A 21,055-nucleotide genomic window follows, 5' to 3' on the forward strand; every position below is an offset into this window, starting at 1 on the left:
GAAGGCTGTCATTTCCCCTCATGGGGACCGGTAAGCCATTTTCTTAGTCAAACATAAAAGAATAAAGGGCTTAAAAAAGGGCTTAAAAACTGGTAGACCTTTTTATGGGCTAAAACGATTGCTTTATTGGGGCATATTATGCAGATTCTAGCTAATAATTGGCATTATAATCTTGGGGAACGTTTAAAAAACGGCAGGCACTGTGTTGGACACCTTTTTTAGTCTGGGGGCCTTTCTAGTTATAGACTGAGCCTCATTTTCGCGCCATTACTGCGCAGTTGTTTTTGGAGAGCAAGGCATGCAGATGCATGTGTGAGGATCTAAGAAACACTAAAAAAGCTTCTAGAAGGCGTCATTTGGTATCGTATTCCCCTCTGGGCTTGGTTGGGTCTCAGCAAAGCATATAGCTGGGACTGTATAGGGGTTAAATTTGAAAACGGCTCCGGTTCCGTTAATTTAAGGGTTAAAGCTCTGAAATTTGGTGTGCAATACTTTTAATGCTTTAAGACACTGTGGTGAAATTTTGGTGATTTTTGAACAATTCCTTCATACTTTTTCACATATTCAGTAATAAAGTGTTTTCAGATTGAAATTTAAAGTGACAGTAACGGTTTTATTTTAAAACGTTTTTTGTGCTTTGTTGACAAGTTTAAGCCTGTTTAACATGTCTGTACCATCAGATAAGCTATGTTCTATATGTATGAAAGCCAATGTGTCTCCCCATTTAAATTTATGTGATAATTGTGCCATAGTGTCCAAACAAAGTAAGGACAGTAATGCCACAGATAATGATATTGCCCAAGATGATTCCTCAAATGAGGGGAGTAAACATGATACTACATCATCCCCTACTGTGTCTACACCAGTTATGCCCACACAGGAGGCCCCTAGTACATCTAGTGCGCCAATACTTATTACCATGCAACAATTAACGGCTGTAATGGATAACTCCATAGCAAATCTTTTATCCAAAATGCCTACTTATCAGAGAAAGCGCGATTGCTCTGTTTTAAACACTGAAGAGCAAGAGGACGCTGATGATAACTGTTCTGACATACCCTCACACCAATCTCAAGGGGCCATGAGGGAGGTTTTGTCTGATGGAGAAATCTCAGATTCAGGAAAAATTTCTCATCAAGCTGAACCTGATGTTGTGACATTTAAATTTAAATTAGAACATCTCCGCGCACTGCTTAAGGAGGTGTTATCTACTCTGGATGATTGTGACAATTTGGTCATTCCAGAGAAATTATGTAAGATGGACAAGTTCCTAGAGGTTCCGGTGCCCCCCGACGCTTTTCCTATACCCAAGCGGGTGGCGGACATTGTAAATAAAGAGTGGGAGAGGCCCGGCATACCTTTTGTCCCCCCCCCCTATATTTAAGAAATTATTTCCTATAGTCAACCCCAGAAAGGACTTATGGCAGACAGTCCCCAAGGTCGAGGGGGCGGTTTCTACTCTAAACAAACGCACTACTATTCCTATCGAAGATAGTTGTGCTTTCAAAGATCCTATGGATAAAAAATTAGAGGGTTTGCTTAAAAAGATTTTTGTACAGCAAGGTTACCTTCTACAACCAATTTCATGCATTGTTCCTGTCACTACGGCAGCGTGTCTCTGGTTCGAGGAACTAGAAAAGTCGCTCAGTAAAGAATCTTCGTATGAGGAGGTTATGGACAGAGTTCAAGCACTTAAATTGGCTAACTCTTGTTTTAGATGCCGCTTTGCAATTAGCTAGATTAGCGGCGAAAAATTTGCTATCGTGGCGCGCAGAGCGCTTTGGCTAAAGTCTTGGTCAGCGGATGTGTCTTCCAAGACAAAATTGCTTAACATTCCTTTCAAAGGTAAAACATTATTTGGACCTGATTTGAAAGAGATTATTTCAGACATCACTGGGGGAAAGGGCCACGCCCTCCCACAGGATAGGGCTTTTAAGGCTAAAAATAAGCCTAATTTTCGTCCCTTTCGCAGAAACGGACCAGCCTCTAATTCTGCATCCTCTAAGCAAGAGGGTAATACTTCACAACCCAAACCAGCCTGGAAACCAATGCAAGGCTGGAACAAGGGTAAGCAGGCCAAGAAGCCTACCACTGCTACCAAAACAGCATGAAGGGATAGCCCCCGATCCGGGACCGGATCTAGTGGGGGGCAGACTTTCTCTCTTTGCTCAGGCTTGGGCAAGAGATGTTCAGGATCCTTGGGCGCTAGAAATAGTTTCTCAAGGTTATCTCCTGGAATTCAAGGAACTACCCCCAAGGGGAAGGTTCCACAGGTCTCAATTATCTTCAAACCAAATAAAGAGACAGGCATTCTTACATTGTGTAGAAGATCTGTTAAAGATGGGAGTGATACATCCAGTTCCTATAAGAGAACAAGGAATGGGATTTTATTCCATTCTGTTCATAGTTCCCAAAAAAGAGGGAACATTCAGACCAATTTTGGATCTAAAGATCCTAAACAAATTTCTCAGGGTACCATCGTTCAAAATGGAAACTATTCGAACGATCCTACCTACTATCCAGGAAAATCAATTTAGGACTACCGTGGATTTAAAGGATGCGTTCCTACATATTCCTATCCACAAGGAACATCATCAGTTCCTAAGGTTCGCTTTTCTGGACAAGCATTACCAGTTTGTGGCACTTCCATTCGGATTAGCCACTGCTCCAAGGATTTTCACAAAAGTACTAGGGTCCCTTCTTGCGGTTCTAAGACCAAGGGGCATTGCAGTAGTACCTTACTTGGACGACATCCTGATTCAAGCGTCGTCCCTGTCAAAAGCAAAGGCTCATACGGACATCGTCCTAGCCTTTCTCAGATCTCACGGATGGAAGGTGAACAAAGAAAAAAGTTCTCTGTCCCCGTCAACAAGAGTTCCCTTCTTGGGAACAATAATAGATTCCTTAGAAATGAGGATTTTTCTGACAGAGGTCAGAAAATCAAAACTTCTAAGCTCTTGTCAAGTACTTCATTCTGTTCCTCGTCCTTCCATAGCGCAGTGCATGGAAGTAATAGGATTGATGGTTGCAACAATGGACATAGTTCCGTTTGCACGAATTCATCTAAGACCATTACAACTGTGCATGCTCAGACAGTGGAATGGGGATTATACAGACTTGTCTCCGATGATTCAAGTAGATCAAAAGACCAGAGATTCACTCCGTTGGTGGCTGACCCTGGACAATCTGTCACAGGGAATGAGCTTCCGCAGACCAGAGTGGGTCATTGTCACGACCGACGCCAGTCTGGTGGGCTGGGGCGCGGTCTGGGAATCCCTGAAAGCTCAGGGTCTATGGTCTCGGGAAGAGTCTCTTCTCCCGATAAACATTCTGGAACTGAGATCGATATTCAATGCTCTCAGAGCTTGGCCTCAACTAGCAGAGGCCAAATTCATAAGGTTTCAGTCAGACAACATGACGACCGTTGCATATATCAATCATCAGGGGGGAACAAGGAGTTCCCTGGCGATGAAAGAAGTGACCAAGATAATTCAATGGTCGGAGGATCACTCCTGCCACTTGTCTGCGATCCACATCCCAGGAGTGGAAAATTGGGAAGCGGATTTTCTGAGTCGTCAGACATTCCTTCCGGGGGAGTGGGAACTCCATCCGGAAATCTTTGCCCAAATAACTCAATTATGGGGCATTCCAGATATGGATCTGATGGCGTCTCGTCAGAACTTCAAGGTTCCTTGCTACGGGTCCAGATCCAGGGATCCCAAGGCGACTCTAGTAGATGCACTAGTAGCACCTTGGACCTTCAACCTAGCTTATGTATTCCCACCGTTTCCTCTCATTCCCAGGCTGGTAGCCAGGATCAATCAGGAGAGGGCCTCGGTGATCTTGATAGCTCCTGCGTGGCCACGCAGGACTTGGTATGCAGACCTGGTGAATATGTCATCGGCTCCACCATGGAAGCTACCTTTGAGACAGGACCTTCTTGTTCAGGGTCCATTCGAACATCCGAATCTGGTTTCCCTCCAACTGACGGCTTGGAGATTGAACGCTTGATTTTATCAAAGCGTGGGTTTTCAGATTCTGTAATAGATACTCTGATTCAGGCTAGAAAGCCTGTAACTAGAAAAATTTACCATAAAATATGGAAAAAATATATCTGTTGGTGTGAATCTAAAGGATTCCCATGGGACAAGATAAAAATTCCTAAGATTCTATCCTTTCTACAAGAAGGTTTGGAGAAAGGATTATCTGCAAGTTCTCTAAAGGGACAGATCTCTGCTTTATCTGTTTTACTTCACAAAAGACTGGCAGCCGTGCCAGATGTTCAAGCATTTGTTCAGGCTCTGGTTAGGATCAAGCCTGTTTACAGACCTTTGACTCCTCCCTGGAGTCTAAATCTAGTTCTTTCAGTTCTTCAAGGGGTTCCGTTTGAACCTTTACATTCCATAGATATTAAGTTACTATCTTGGAAAGTTTTGTTTTTAGTTGCAATTTCTTCTGCTAGAAGAGTTTCAGAGTTATCTGCTCTGCAGTGTTCTCCGCCCTATTTGGTGTTATATGCAGATAAGGTGGTTTTGCGTACTAAGCCTGGTTTTCTTCCGAAAGTTGTTTCCAACAAAAATATTAACCAGGAGATAGTTGTACCTTCTTTGTGTCCTAATCCAGTTTCAAAGAAGGAACGTTTGTTACACAATTTGGACGTAGTCCGTGCTCTAAAATTCTATTTAGAGGCTACTAAAGATTTCAGACAAACGTCTTCCTTGTTTGTTGTTTATTCTAGTAAAAGGAGAGGTCAAAAAGCGACTTCTACCTCTCTTTCCTTTTGGCTTAAAAGCATTATCCGATTGGCTTATGAGACTGCCGGACGGCAGCCTCCTGAAAGAAACACAGCTCACTCCACTAGGGCTGTGGCTTCCACATGGGCCTTCAAGAACGAGGCTTCTGTTGACCAGATATGTAAGGCAGCGACTTGGTCTTCACTGCACACTTTTGCCAAATTTTACAAATTTGATACTTTTGCTTCTTCGGAGGCTATTTTTGGGAGAAAGGTTTTGCAAGCCGTGGTGCCTTCCATTTAGGTGACCTGATTTGCTCCCTCCCTTCATCCGTGTCCTAAAGCTTTGGTATTGGTTCCCACAAGTAAGGATGACGCCGTGGACCGGACATACCAATGTTGGAGAAAACAGAATTTATGCTTACCTGATAAATTACTTTCTCCAACGGTGTGTCCGGTCCACGGCCCGCCCTGGTTTTTTTTTTTAATCAGGTCTGATGAATTATTTTCTCTAACTACAGTCACCACGGTATCATATGGTTTCTCCTATATATATTTCCTCCTGTCCGTCGGTCGAATGACTGGGGTGGGCGGAGCCTAGGAGGGATCATGTGACCAGCTTTGCTGGGACTCTTTGCCATTTCCTGTTGGGGAAGAGAATATCCCACAAGTAAGGATGACGCCGTGGACCGGACACACCGTTGGAGAAAGTAATTTATAAGGTAAGCATAAATTCTGTTTTTTGCTACTTTCTTTAGTTGTATAAGTACAAATGCAAATATAGACAATGGTCCCTGTTAAGGCTGTTGGTGGCTTGAATCAAATCTTAGAAAGTTAAAAATTTGAGCTGAGGTGGTGGGTGGGGGAAAGGGGGAACTAGTAACATTTAGTATAGGTTTCTGAACCATCTGTCTAGACCAGTCTAGCTCCATATACTGTCAATTTCTGTTCTATAAAATAAAATGTACATACACAAAACTGTTAATCAAAAAGCTTTAATCAAAAAAAAAAAAAAAAAAAAAAAAAAAGGAAAATTAAGTCTTTAAAGGGACATTATACACTCATTTTTTCTTTGCATAAATGTTTTGTAGATAATCTATTTATATAGCCCATAAAGTTTTTTTTTTTAATTAATGTATAGTTTTGCTTATTTTTAAATAACATTGCTCTGATTTTCAGACTCCTAACCAAGCCCCAAAGTTTTATGTGAATACGCTCGACTACCTACTCCAGCTTGCTTTTGTTTGTGTAAAGGGTCTTTTCATATGCAAAAGAAGGAGGAGGGGGGGAGTGTCTTATTTGCCACTTGCAGTGGGCTTTCCAGCTACCTTTTCAACAGAGCCAAAGTGACAGCTTCTAAGTAAGTTTTTAAACAGTTTTATACTGGATTTTTATATCAGTATCTGTGCATATTATTCTTTATAGTAGTGTCTATTAAATGCAGTTATATGAAAATGAGTGTATACTGTCCCTTTAAAGCTACAAAAAGTATTTCCCCCCTACAGATACAGGTTCCGTTTACTTAAGAATGAAATCAGATTTTAAGTTTAAAACACTTCAGTTAAGCATGCAAGTTTATTTAACTGTAAGCATTCATTTTAAATATACAGAACTGCCCTAAACAATAAGATTTCTCCTTATTGTTAAACATCTGAAAGGCATCTAACTAGAGTGCAATTAATCGCTTTATCTTTAAAACAAGAGAGCAAAATACCTTCCCACAATCAGCTGTTTTGAAAAAACTAAGCTTGGAATTTTTATATATATATATATATATAGACACACACACACACACACACACACACATACACACACTATATCTATCTCGCTGGAAAGATTGCATTTAAAAATGTATACAATACAAAAAAATATTTACAAAAAAGACAATAAAGGAACATGGTATTTACAGGACTACAAAATAAGCTGCCATTAAAATAGGTAAAAAATAAAATAAAAAAAAATATCTATTTGGCAAGGACGCCTCTACGTGTTCCAACAGTTTGATTTCTCTTGTTTCTTCTGCCCTGCTCTTGCTGATTACGCCTGTCGTCTCTATGAGAAAAAAAAAAGGCATAAGGACAATAAGCTCATGTCATTTTTAGTAAAGCTCTTGGTAGTTGTTTCACTAACCTGTTTTGTAGAAGAGGCTGCTTGTAGTTACTCTTCAGAAGGGAAACATTACTCTTTAAGCCAGAACTATTTTCTTTTCCATCATTCCAAGGTTTAAGCTTTCCTTTTAGTGGTAAAAGAAAGAGTAATTATACTGGTTTGTGTAAGAGAATAATTCAGTATATCACAGATTGCAAAAACATAATTTATGCTTACCTGATAAATTTATTTCTCTTGTAGTGTATCCAGTCCACGGATCATCCATTACTTATGGGATATTAACTCCTCCCCAACAGGAAGTGCAAGAGGATTCACCCAGCAGAGCTGCTATATAGCTCCTCCCCTAACTGCCATTACCAGTCATTCGACCGAAAACATGCAGAGAAAGGAAAACCATAGGGTGCAGTGGTGACTGTAGTTTAATGGAAAAATTACCTGCCTTAAAGTGACAGGGCGGGCCGTGGACTGGATACACTACAAGAGAAATAAATTTATCAGGTAAGCATAAATTATGGTTTTCTCTTGTTAAGTGTATCCAGTCCACGGATCATCCATTACTTATGGGATACCAATACCAAAGCTAAAGTACACGGATGACGGGAGGGACAGGCAGGCTCTTTATACGGAAGGAACCACTGCCTGAAGAACCTTTCTCCCAAAAAAACAGCCTCCGAAGAAGCAAAAGTGTCAAATTTGTAAAATTTGGAAAAAGTATGAAGAGAAGACCAAGTTGCAGCCTTGCAAATCTGTTCAACAGAAGCCTCATTCTTAAAGGCCCAAGTGGAAGCCACAGCTCTAGTAGAATGTGCTGTAATTCTTTCAGGAGGCTGCTGTCCAGCAGTCTCATAGGCTAACCGTATTATGCTACGAAGCCAAAAGGAGAGAGAGGTAGCCGAAGCTTTTTGACCTCTCCTCTGACCAGAATAAACGACAAACAGGGAAGACGTTTGTCGAAAATCCTTAGTTGCCTGTAGATAAAATTTCAGGGCACGGACTACATCTAGATTGTGTAGCAGACGTTCCTTTTTCGAAGAAGGATTAGGACACAAAGATGGAACCACAATCTCTTGATTGATATTCCTGTTAGTGACCACCTTAGGTAGGAACCCAGGTTTAGTACGCAGAACTACCTTGTCTGAATGAAAAATCAGATAAGGAGAATCACAATGTAAGGCAGATAACTCAGAGACTCTTCGAGCCGAGGAAATCGCCATTAAAAACAGAACTTTCCAAGATAACAACTTGATATCAATGGAATGAAGGGGTTCAAACGGAACCCCCTGTAAAACATTAAGAACTAAGTTCAAACTCCATGGTGGAGCAACAGTTTTAAACACAGGCTTGATCCTAGCTAAAGCCTGACAAAAAGCTTGAACGTCCGGAACTTCTGACAGACGTTTGTGTAAAAGAATGGACAGAGCTGAAATCTGTCCCTTTAAGGAACTAGCGGATAAACCCTTTTCTAAACCTTCTTGTAGAAAAGACAATATCCTCGGAATCCTAACCTTACTCCATGAGTAACTCTTGGATTCGCACCAATATAAGTATTTGCGCCATATCTTATGGTAAATCTTTCTGGTAACAGGCTTCCTAGCCTGTATTAAGGTATCAATAACTGACTCAGAAAAACCACGTTTTGATAAAATCAAGCGTTCAAAGTCAGCTTCAGAGAAATTAGATTTTGATGTTTGAAGGGACCCTGGATCAGAAGGTCCTGTTTCAGAGGTAGCGACCAAGGTGGACAGGATGACATGTCTACTAGATCTGCATACCAAGTCCTGCGTGGCCATGCAGGCGCTATTAGAATCACTGATGCTCTCTCCTGTTTGATTCTGGCAATCAATCGAGGAAGCATCGGGAAGGGTGGAAACACATAAGCCATCCCGAAGGTCCAAGGTGCTGTCAAAGCATCTATCAGAACCGCTCCCGGATCCCTGGATCTGGACCCGTAACGAGGAAGCTTGGCGTTCTGTCGAGACGCCATGAGATCTATCTCTGGTTTGCCCCAACGTCGAAGTATTTGGGCAAAGACCTCCGGATGAAGTTCCCACTCCCCCGGATGAAAAGTCTGACGACTTAAGAAATCCGCCTCCCAGTTCTCCACTCCCGGGATGTGGATTGCTGACAGGTGGCAAGAGTGAGACTCTGCCCAGCGAATTATCTTTGATACTTCCATCATTGCTAGGGAGCTTCTTGTCCCTCCCTGATGGTTGATGTAAGCTACAGTCGTGATGTTGTCCGACTGAAACCTGATGAACTCCCGAGTTGTTAACTGGGGCCAAGCCAGAAGGGCATTGAGAACTGCTCTCAATTCCAGAATGTTTATTGGTAGGAGACTCTCCTCCTGATTCCATTGTCCCTGAGCCTTCAGAGAATTCCAGACAGCGCCCCAACCTAGTAGGCTGGCGTCTGTTGTTACAATTGTCCAGTCCGGCCTGCTGAATGGCATCCCCCTGGACAGATGTGGCCGAGAAAGCCACCATAGAAGAGAATTTCTGGTCTCTTGATCCAGATTCAGAGTAGGGGACAAGTCTGAGTAATCCCCATTCTACTGACTTAGCATGCACAATTGCAGCGGTCTGAGATGTAGGCATGCAAAGGGTACTATGTCTATTGCTGCTACCATTAAGCCGATCACCTCCATGCATTGAGCTACTGACGGGTGTTGAATGGAATGAAGGACACGGCATGCATTTTGAAGCTTTGTTAACCTGTCTTCTGTCAGGTAAATCTTCATTTCTACAGAATCTATAAGAGTCCCCAAGAAGGGAACTCTTGTGAGTGGAAAGAGAGAACTCTTCTTTTCGTTCACCTTCCATCCATGCGACCTTAGAAATGCCAGTACTAACTCTGTATGAGACTTGGCAGTTTGAAAGCTTGAAGCTTGTATCAGAATGTCGTCTAGGTACGGAGCTATCGCAATTCCTCACGGTCTTAGTACCGCCAGAAGAGCACCCAGAACCTTTGTGAAGATTCTCGGAGCCGTAGCCAATCCGAATGGAAGAGCTACAAACTGGTAATGCCTGTCTAGAAAGGCAAACCTTAGATACCGGTAATGATCTTTGTGAATCGGTATGTGAAGGTAAGCATCCTTTAAATCCACTGTGGTCATGTACTGACCCTTTTGGATCATAGGTAAAATTGTCCTAATAGTTTCCATTTTGAACGATGGAACTCTTAGGAATTTGTTTAGGATCTTTAAATCCAAGATTGGCCTGAAAGTTCCCTCTTTTTTGGGAACCACAAACAGATTTGAGTAAAACCCTTGTCCTTGTTCCGACCGCGGAACCGGATGGATCACTCCCATTAATAAAAGATCTTGTACGCAGCGTAGAAACGCCTCTTTCTTTATTTGGTTTGTTGACAACCTTGACAGATGAAATCTCCCTCTTGGGGGAGAGAATTTGAAGTCTAGAAGGTATCCCTGAGATATGATCTCTAACGCCCAGGGATCCTGGACATCTCTTGCCCAAGCCTGGGCGAAGAGAGAAAGTCTGCCCCCCACTAGATCCGTTCCCGGATCGGGGGCCCTCGATTCATGCTGTCTTAGGGGCAGCAGCAGGTTTCCTGGCCTGCTTGCCCTTGTTCCAGGACTGGTTAGGTCTCCAGCCTTGTCTGTAGCGAGCAACAGCTCCTTCCTGTTTTGGTGCAGAGGAAGTTGATGCTGCTCCTGCTTTGAAATTACGAAAGGAACGAAAATTAGACTGTCTAGCCTTAGGTTTGGCTCTGTCTTGAGGCAGGGCATGGCCTTTACCTCCTGTAATGTCAGCGATAATTTCTTTCAACCCGGGCCCGAATAAGGTCTGCCCTTTGAAAGGTATATTAAGCAATTTAGATTTAGAAGTAACGTCAGCTGACCAGGATTTTAGCCACAGTGCTCTGCGTGCCTGAATGGCGAATCCGGAATTCTTAGCCGTAAGTTTAGTTAAATGTACTACGGCATATGAAATAAATGAGTTAGCTAACTTAAGGGCTTTAAGCTTGTGTGTAATCTCATCTAATGGAGCTGATTCAAGTGTCTCTTCCAGAGACTGAAACCAAAATGCTGCTGCAGCCGTGACAGGCGCAATGCATGCAAGAGGTTGCAATATAAAACCTTGTTGAACAAACATTTTCTTAAGGTAACCCTCTAACTTTTTATCCATTGGATCTGAAAAGGCACAGCTATCCTCCACCGGGATAGTGGTACGCTTAGCTAAAGTAGAAACTGCTCCCTCCACCTTAGGGACCGTTTGCCATAAGTCCCGTGTGGTGGCGTCTATTGGAAACATCTTTCTAAATATCGGAGGGGGTGAGAACGGCACACCGGGTCTATCCCACTCCTTAGTAACAATTTCAGTAAGTCTCTTAGGTATAGGAAAAACGTCAGTACTCGCCGGTACCGCAAAATATTTATCCAACCTACACATTTTCTCTGGTATTGCAACTGTGTTACAATCATTCAGAGCCGCTAACACCTCCCCTAGTAATACACGGAGGTTTTCCAGCTTAAATTTAAAATTTGAAATATCTGAATCCAGTTTGTTTGGATCAGAACCGTCACCCGCAGAATGAAGCTCTCCGTCCTCATGTTCTGCAAATTGTGACGCAGTGTCTGACATGGCCCTAATATTATCAGCGCACTCTGTTCTCACCCCAGAGTGATCACGCTTACCTCTTAGTTCTGGTAATTTAGCCAAAACTTCAGTCATAACAGTAGCCATATCCTGTAATGTGATTTGTAATGGCCGCCCAGATGTACTTGGCGCTACAATATCACGCACCTCCCGAGCGGGAGATGCAGGTACTGACACGTGAGGCGAGTTAGTCGGCATAACTCTCCCCTCGTTGTTTGGTGAAATATGTTCAATTTATACAGATTGACTTTTATTTAAAGTAGCATCAATACAGTTAGTACATAAATTTCTATTGAGCTCCACTTTGGCTTTAGCACATATAGCACAGATATCTTCCTCTGAATCAGACATGTTTAACACACTAGCAAATAAACTAGCAACTTGGAAATACTTTTCAAGTAATTTACTATAATATGAAAACGTACTGTGCCTATAAGAAGCACAGAAAAAGTTATGACAGTTGAAAATTAATAAACTGAAAAGTTATAGCATCAAATCTTTGTAAAAAACACAATTTTAGCAAAGGATTGCTGCCATTAGCAAAGGATAACTAACCCTGATAGCAGAAAAAAAATAAAATAAATAAATACAGAAATAAACGTTTTTTTATCACAGTCAACTACAATCTCACAGCTCTGCTGTGAGTGATTACCTCCCTCAAAACAAGTTTTGAAGACCCCTGAGTTCTGTAGAGATGAACCGGATCATGCAGGGAAGACAATAAACTTCTGACTGAATCTCCCCCTCACACATAACAGTGAGAGAGATCAGTAAACTGTCATAAATTAAATAAAACGACTGCCAAGTGGAAAAAAAAAAAATAGTGCCCAAAACATTTTTTCACCCAGTACCTCAGAAAATTAAACGATTTTACATGCCAGCAAAAAACGTTTAACATTAATAAATTGAGTGTTATTAAAAAGCCTGTTGCTAGTCCCTGCAAATTAGGCTAAAGTTTTATGCATACAGTATAATTCCAGTGAAGTGCCATTCCCCAGAATACTGAAGTGTAAAATATACATACATGACAGCCTGATACCAGTTGCTGCTACTGCATTTAAGGCTGAGTTTACATTATATCGGTATGGCAGAATTTTCTCATCAATTCCATTGTCAGAAAATAATAAGCTGCTACATACCTCTTTGCAGATTAATCTGCCCGCTGTCCCCTGATCTGAAGTTTACCTCTCCTCAGATGGCCGAGAAACAGCAATATGATCTTAACTACTCCGGCTAAAATCATAGAAAAACTCAGGTAGATTCTTCTTCAAATTCTACCAGAGAAGGAATAACACACTCCGGTGCTATTATAAAATAACAAACTTTTGATTGAAGGTATGAAACTAAGTATAATCACCACAGTCCTCTCACACATCCTATCTATTCGTTGGGTGCAAGAGAATGACTGGTAATGGCAGTTAGGGGAGGAGCTATATAGCAGCTCTGCTGGGTGAATCCTCTTGCACTTCCTGTTGGGGAGGAGTTAATATCCCATAAGTAATGGATGATCCGTGGACTGGATACACTTAACAAGAGAAATGTAATTTTGTTTAACAGTATGGCTTATGTCCGGGAAGAAGCCAACAACTCACAAACCATTTATATTCTACAAGGTGCTGACATTACAGTTGCATTAAAGTTCAGTTAACCTAAGTTTTTTTTTTTTAAAGAGCAAGCAGGAATTTTCAGACCAAGCAAGTGGGCAAAAGGAAATTAACTTAAAGGGACATAAAACACTTTTTTCATGATTCAGACAGAGCATACAATTTTAAACAACTTTCTAATTACTTCTATTATCTAATGTGTTTCATTCTCTTGGTATCATTTGTTGAAGTAGCAGCAATGCACTAATGATTTCTAACTGAACTTATGGGTGAGCCAATCACAATCAATCAAAAAAATAATATATATATATATATATATATATATATATATATATACAGCTACCAATCAACAGCTAGAACTTAGGTTCTCTGCTGCTCCTGAGCTTTCCTAGATAAAGCTTTCACCAAAGGATAACAAGAGAAGGAAGAAAATTAAATAATAGAAGTAAATTGGAAAGTTGTTTAAAATTGTATTCTCTTTCTGAATCATGAAATAATATTTGGGGTTTCACGTCCCTTTAATAATAAGGCATCACTACCATGTGTGATTCATTATAGAAGATTTGATAACCCTGATCTGTACCGTTATTTGCCTATTAATTTCCTGACATATTCCTTCTATTTATTGTTAATAATTTTGAATGTCTAAATAAAGGCAATCAGGAACAGAAATTATGATAATCTAAAAGCCTAAAATAGTGATTGAAAATGTATATGAAACTGGAGCCACACAGAATGAGGTGTCAGATACAAATTTTTAGGAGGCAGGAAAATATTTTATATAGTTATCTGTAGAACAATCCAAAATGTTATAAGCAGCGAGTAGAATTTTAGGAACCATTACTCCCTGGCATTTGTAAAGCACTGCACTAATATATTAGAAGAGTGGCGAGAACGGAAGCAGGAACAATATAATTTATGCTTACCTGATAAATTCCTTTCTCCTGTAGTGTAGTCAGTCCACGGGTCATCCATTACTTATGGGATTATATCTCCTCCCTAACAGGAAGTGCAAGAGGATCACCCAAGCAGAGCTGCTATATAGCTCCTCCCCTCTACGTCATACCCAGTCATTCGACCGAAACCAAACGAGAAAGGAGAAACTATAGGGTGCAGTGGTGACTGGAGTTTAATTTAAAATTTAGACCTGCCGTAAAAAATAGGGCGGGCCGTGGACTGACTACACTACAGGAGAAAGGAATTTATCAGGTAAGCATAAATTATATTTTCTCCTGTTAAGTGTAGTCAGTCCACGGGTCATCCATTACTTATGGGATACCAATACCAAAGCTAAAAGTACACGGATGACGGGAGGGACAGGCAGGATCTTTACACGGAAGGAACCACTGCCTGTAGAACCTTTCTCCCAAAAACAGCCTCCGAAGAAGCAAAAGTGTCAAATTTGTAAAATCTTAAAAAAGTGTGAAGTAAAGACCAAGTTGCAGCCTTGCAAATCTGTTCAACAGAGGCCTCATTCTTAAAGGCCCAAGTGGAAGCCACAGCTCTAGTAGAATGAGCTGTAATCCTTTCAGGAGGCTGCTGTCCAGCAGTCTCATAGGCTAAACGTATTATGCTACGAAGCCAAAAAGAGAGAGAGGTAGCCGAAGCTTTTTGACCTCTCCTCTGTCCAGAATAAACGACAAACAGGGAAGAAGTTTGACGAAAATCCTTAGTTGCCTGCAAATAAAATTTCAGGGCACGGACGACGTCCAGATTGTGCAGAAGTCGTTCCTTCTTTGTAGAAGGGTTAGGGCACAATGATGGAACAACAATCTCTTGATTGATATTCTTGTTAGTGACTACCTTAGGTAAGAACCCAGATTTAGTACGCAGAACTACCTTGTCTGAATGAAAAATCAGATAAGGAGAATCACAATGTAAGGCCGATAACTCAGAGACTCTTCGAGCCGAGGAAATAGCCATTAAAAACAGAACTTTCCAAGATAACAGCTTGATATCAATGGAATGAAGGGGTTCAAACAGAACACCTTGCAGAACGTTAAGAACTAAGTTTAAGCTCCACGGCGGAGCAACAGTCTTAAACACAGGCTTAATCCTAGCCAAAGCCTGACAAAAAGCCTGAACGTCTGGAACTTCTGACAGACGTTTGTGTAAAAGGATAGACAGAGCTGAGATATGTCCCTTTAACGAACTAGCAGATAAACTCTTTTCTAAACCTTCTTGTAGAAAAGACAATATCCTAGGAATCCTAACCTTACTCCATGAGTAACCCTTGGATTCGCACCAATATAAGTATTTACGCCATATTTTATGGTAAATTTTCCTGGTAACAGGTTTCCTAGCCTGTAATAAGGTATCAATCACTGACTCCGAGAATCCCCGCTTTGATAGAATCAAGCGTTCAATCTCCATGCAGTCAGCCTCAGAGAAATTAGATTTGGATGTTTGAAAGGACCCTGAATCAGAAGGTCCTGTCTCAGAGGCAGAGACCATGGTGGACAGGACGACATGTCCACTAGATCTGCATACCAGGTCCTGCGTGGCCACGCAGGCGCTATTAGAATCATCGATGCTCTCTCCTGTTTGATCCTGGCAATCAATCGAGGAAGCATCGGGAAGGGTGGAAACACATAAGCCATGTTGAAGACCCAAGGTGCTGTCAGAGCATCGTTCTGGCGAGACGCCATGAGATCCAGATCTGGTTTGCCCCAATGATGAAGCAGTTGGGCAAAACACCTCCGGATGAAGTTCCCACTCCCCCGGATGAAAAGTCTGGCGACTTTGGAAATCCGCCTCCCAGTTCTCCACGCCTGGGATGTGGATCGCTGACAGGTGGCAAGAGTGAGACTCTGCCCAGCGAATTATCTTTGAGACTTCCATCATCGCTAGGGAACTCCTTGTCCCTCCCTGATGGTTGATGAAAGCCACAGTCGTGATGTTGTCCGACTGAAACCTGATGAACCTCAGAGTTGCTGAGGCCAAGCCAGAAGAGCATTGAAAACTGCTCTTAATTCCAGAATGTTTATTGGAAGGAGTCTCTCCTCCTGAGTCCATGATCCCTGAGCCTTCAGGGAATTCCAGACTGCGCTCCAACCTAGCAGGCTGGCGTCTGTTGTTACAATCGTCCAAACTGGCCTGCGGAAGGGCATCCCCCTGGACAGATGTGGCCGAGAAAGCCACCATAGAAGAGAATCTCTGGTCTCTTGATCCAGATTTAGCACAGGGGACAAATCTGAGTAATCCCCATTCCACTGACTTAGCATGCACAATTGCAGCGGTCTGAGATGCAGGCGTGCAAAAGGTACTATGTCCATTGCCGCTACCATTAAGCCGATTACCTCCATGCATTGAGCCACTGACGGGTGTTGAATGGAATGAAGGACACGGCAAGCATTTAGAAGTTTTGATAACCTGTCCTCTGTCAGGTAAATTTTCATTTCTACAGAATCTATAAGAGTCCCTAAGAAGGGAACTCTTGTGAGTGGCAATAGAGAACTCTTTTCTACGTTCACCTTCCACCCATGCGACCTTAGAAATGCCAGAACTAACTCTGTATGAGACTTGGCAGTTTGGAAACTTGACGCTTGTATCAGAATGTCGTCTAGGTACGGAGCTACCGCTATTCCTCGCGGTCTTAGTACCGCCAGAAGAGAGCCCAGAATCTTTGTAAAGATTCTTGGAGCTGTAGCTAACCAGAAGGGAAGAGCTACAAACTGGTAATGCCTGTTTAGGAAGGCAAACCTTAGATACCGGTAATGATCCTTGTGAATCGGTATGTGAAGGTAGGCATCCTTTAAATCCACTGTGGTCATGTACTGACCCTCTTGGATCATAGGTAAGATGGTCCGAATAGTTTCCATTTTGAACGATGGAACTCTTAGGAATTTGTTTAGGATCTTTAAGTCCAAGATTGGTCTGAAGGTTCCCTCTTTTTTGGGAACCACAAACAGATTTGAGTAAAACCCTTGTCCGTGTTCCGACCGCGGAACTGGGTGGATCACTCCCATTAGTAAGAGGTCTTGTACACAGCGTAGAAACGCCTCCTTTATCTGGTTTGCTGATAATCTTGAAAGATGAAATCTCCCTTTTGGAGGAGAAGCTTTGAAGTCCAGAAGATATCCCTGAGATATGATCTCTAACGCCCAGGGATCCTGGACATCTCTTGCCCAAGCCTGGGCGAAGAGAGAAAGTCTGCCCCCCACTAGATCCGTTTCTGGATCGGGGGCCCTCACTTCATGCTGTCTTAGGGCAGCAGCAGGTTTTCTGGCCTGCTTGCCCTTGTTCCAGGACTGGTTAGGTTTCCAGCCCTGTCTGTAGCGAGCAACAGTTCCTTCCTGTCTTGGAGCGGAGGAAGTTGATGCTGCTCCTGCCTTGAAGTTACGAAAGGCACGAAAATTAGACTGTTTAGCCCTTGGTTTGGCCCTGTCTTGAGGCAGGGCATGGCCCTTACCTCCAGTAATGTCAGCGATAATTTCTTTCAAACCGGGCCCGAATAATGTCTGCCCTTTGAAAGGAATGTTAAGCAATTTAGATTTAGAAGTCACATCAGCTGACCAGGATTTAAGCCACAGCGCTCTACGCGCTTGAATGGCGAATCCGGAGTACTTAGCCGTAAGTTTAGTTAAGTGTACTACGGCATCAGAAATAAATGAATTAGCTAGCTTAAGGACTTTAAGCTTGTCTATAATCTCATCCAATGGAGCTGTGCTAAGGGTCTCTTCCAGAGAATCAAACCAGAATGCCGCTGCAGCCGTGACAGGCGCAATGCATGCAAGGGGTTGTAATATAAAACCTTGCTGAACAAACATTTTCTTAAGGTAACCCTCTAACTTTTTAGAAAAAGCACAGCTATCCTCCACCGGGATAGTGGTGCGCTTAGCCAGAGTAGAAACTGCTCCCTCCACCTTAGGGACCGTCTGCCATAAGTCCCGTGTGGTGGCGTCTATTGGAAACATTTTTCTAAATATAGGAGGGGGTGAAAAAGGCACACCAGGTCTATCCCACTCCTTGTTAACAATTTCTGTAAGCCTTTTAGGTATAGGAAAAACGTCAGTACACGCCGGTACCGCAAAATATTTATCCAGCCTACATACTTTCTCTGGAATTGCAACCGTGTTACAATCATTCAGAGCCGCTAATACCTCCCCTAGTAATACACGGAGGTTCTCAAGCTTAAAATTTAAAATTTGAAATGTCTGAGTCCAGTTTACTTGGATCAGATCCGTCACCCACAGAATGAAGCTCTCCGTCCTCATGTTCTGCAAATTGTGACGCAGTATCAGACATGGTTCTATTATTATCAGCGCACTCTGTTCTTACCCCAGAGTGATCGCGTTTACCCCTAAATTCTGGCAATTTAGATAGTACTTCAGTCATAACATTAGCCATGTCTTGCAAAGTGATTTGTATGGGCCGCCCTGATGTACTTGGCGCCACAATATCACGCACCTCCTGAGCGGGAGGCGAAGGTACTGACACGTGAGGAGAGTTAGTCGGCATAACTTCCCCCTCGTTGTCTGGTGATAATTTCTTTACATGTACAGATTGGCTTTTATTTAAAGTAGCATCAATGCAATTAGTACACAAATTTCTATTGGGCTCCACATTGGCCTTTAAACATAGTGAACAAAGAGATTCATCTGTGTCAGACATGTTTAAACAAACTAGCAATGAGACTAGCAAGCTTGGAAATACTTTTCTAAATAAATTTACAAGCAATATAAAAAACGCTACTGTGCCTTTAAGAAGCACAAAAACTGTCACAGTTGAAATAACAATGAACCAAAATAGTTATAGCAACCAATTTTTCACAGTAAATGTATTAAGTTAGCAAAGGATTGCACCCACCAGCAAATGGATGATTAACCCCTTAAAACCCAAAAAACGGATAACAATTTAATATTAACGTTTTTATCACAGTCAAAACACACTATCACAGGTCTGCTGTGAGTGATTACCTCCCTCAAAACTAGTTTTGGAGGCCCCTGAGCTCTGTAGAGACGTCCTGGATCATGGAGGAAGAAATAGGAAGACTGTGACTAAATTTTTACTGCGCAAAAATAGGCCCCTCCCACTCATATTACAACAGTGGGGAAGCTCAGTAAACTGGGGAAGCTCAGTAAACTGTTTTTATTCAGAAACAAACGACAGCCATGTGGTAAAAATCATGCCCATAAAGTTTTATCACCAAGTACCTCAGAAAAAAAAACGATTAACATGCCAGTAAACGTTTTAAAAATGAAAATTATGAAATGTTATTAATAAGCCTGCTGCTAGTCGCTTTCACTGCAGTGCAGGCTCAAATATTACTTAAATATAGACAGTATTTTCTTGTGAAATTCCATTCCCCAGAAATACCTCAGAGTATACATACATACATATCAGCCTGATACCAGTCGCTACTACTGCATTTAAGGCTGCACTTACATTACATCGGTATTAGCAGTATATTATATATATATACACTGCAACATACCTCCTTGCAGGTGAGCCCTGCCTGCTATCCCCTGTTCTGAAGTTACCTCACTCCTCAGAATGGCCGAGAACAGCAAGTGGATCTTAGTTACGACCGCTAAGATCATAGACAAACTCAGGTAGATTCTTCTTCTAATGCTGCCTGAGAAGAAACAACACACTCCGGTGCCGTTTAAAATAACAAACTTTTGATTGAAGAAATAAAAACTAAGTTTAACAACCACAGTCCTCTCACACGTCCTATCTATTAGTTAGGTGCAAGAGAATGACTGGGTATGACGTAGAGGGGAGGAGCTATATAGCAGCTCTGCTTGGGTGATCCTCTTGCACTTCCTGTTAGGGAGGAGATATAATCCCATAAGTAATGGATGACCCGTGGACTGACTACACTACAGGAGAAAGGAATTTATCAGGTAAGCATAAATTATATTGTTCCTGCTTCCGTTCTCGCCACTCTTCTAATATATTAGTGCAGTGCTTTACAAATGCCAGGGAGTAATGGTTCCTAAAATTCTACTCGCTGCTTATAACATTTTGGATTGTTCTACAGATAACTATATAAAATATTTTCCTGCCTCCTAAAAATTTGTATCTGACACCTCATTCTGTGTGGCTCCAGTTTCATATACATTTTCAATCACTATTTTAGGCTTTTAGATTATCATAATTTCTGTTCCTGATTGCCTTTATTTAGACATTCAAAATTATTAACAATAAATAGAAGGAATATGTCAGGAAATTAATAGGCAAATAACGGTACAGATCAGGGTTATCAAATCTTCTATAATGAATCACACATGGTAGTGATGCCTTATTATTAAAGGGACGTGAAACCCCAAATATTATTTCATGATTCAGAAAGAGAATACAATTTTAAACAACTTTCCAATTTACTTCTATTATTTAATTTTCTTCCTTCTCTTGTTATCCTTTGGTGAAAGCTTTATCTAGGAAAGCTCAGGAGCAGCAGAGAACCTAAGTTCTAGCTGTTGATTGGTAGCTGTATATATATATATATATATATATATATATATATATATATATATATATATATATATATATATATATATATATATATATATATATATATATATATTATTTTTTTGATTGATTGTGATTGGCTCACCCATAAGTTCAGTTAGAAATCATTAGTGCATTGCTGCTACTTCAACAAATGATACCAAGAGAATGAAACACATTAGATAATAGAAGTAATTAGAAAGTTGTTTAAAATTGTATGCTCTGTCTGAATCATGAAAAAAGTGTTTTATGTCCCTTTAAGTTAATTTCCTTTTGCCCACTTGCTTGGTCTGAAAATTCCTGCTTGCTCTTTAAAAAAAAAAAACTTAGGTTAACTGAACTTTAATGCAACTGTAATGTCAGCACCTTGTAGAATATAAATGGTTTGTGAGTTGTTGGCTTCTTCCCGGACATAAGCCATACTGTTAAACAAAATTACATTTCTCTTGTTAAGTGTATCCAGTCCACGGATCATCCATTACTTATGGGATATTAACTCCTCCCCAACAGGAAGTGCAAGAGGATTCACCCAGCAGAGC

At 41.5% G+C, this 21,055-nt stretch overlaps 1 protein-coding gene across 2 annotated transcripts in view; it reads right to left on the reverse strand.

Annotated features, from left to right (window-relative positions):
* Window positions 1–6,271: 6,271 nt before the first annotated feature.
* NUSAP1 (nucleolar and spindle associated protein 1) overlaps window positions 6,272–21,055 on the reverse strand; it is a 45,485-nt gene continuing 30,701 nt past the window's right edge. For both annotated transcript variants that reach the window (XM_053697870.1, XM_053697869.1), the window contains exons 11-12: window positions 6,863–6,965; window positions 6,272–6,784 (exon numbers count right to left, since the gene is read on the reverse strand). In XM_053697870.1, coding sequence (XP_053553845.1) covers window positions 6,697–6,784; window positions 6,863–6,965 — 191 coding nt within the window. In that variant the 3' untranslated portion in view covers window positions 6,272–6,696. The remainder of the gene's footprint in view (window positions 6,785–6,862; window positions 6,966–21,055) is intronic.

Source organism: Bombina bombina, chromosome 1, assembly GCF_027579735.1.
Source record: "Bombina bombina isolate aBomBom1 chromosome 1, aBomBom1.pri, whole genome shotgun sequence".
NCBI lineage: Eukaryota > Metazoa > Chordata > Amphibia > Anura > Bombinatoridae > Bombina > Bombina bombina.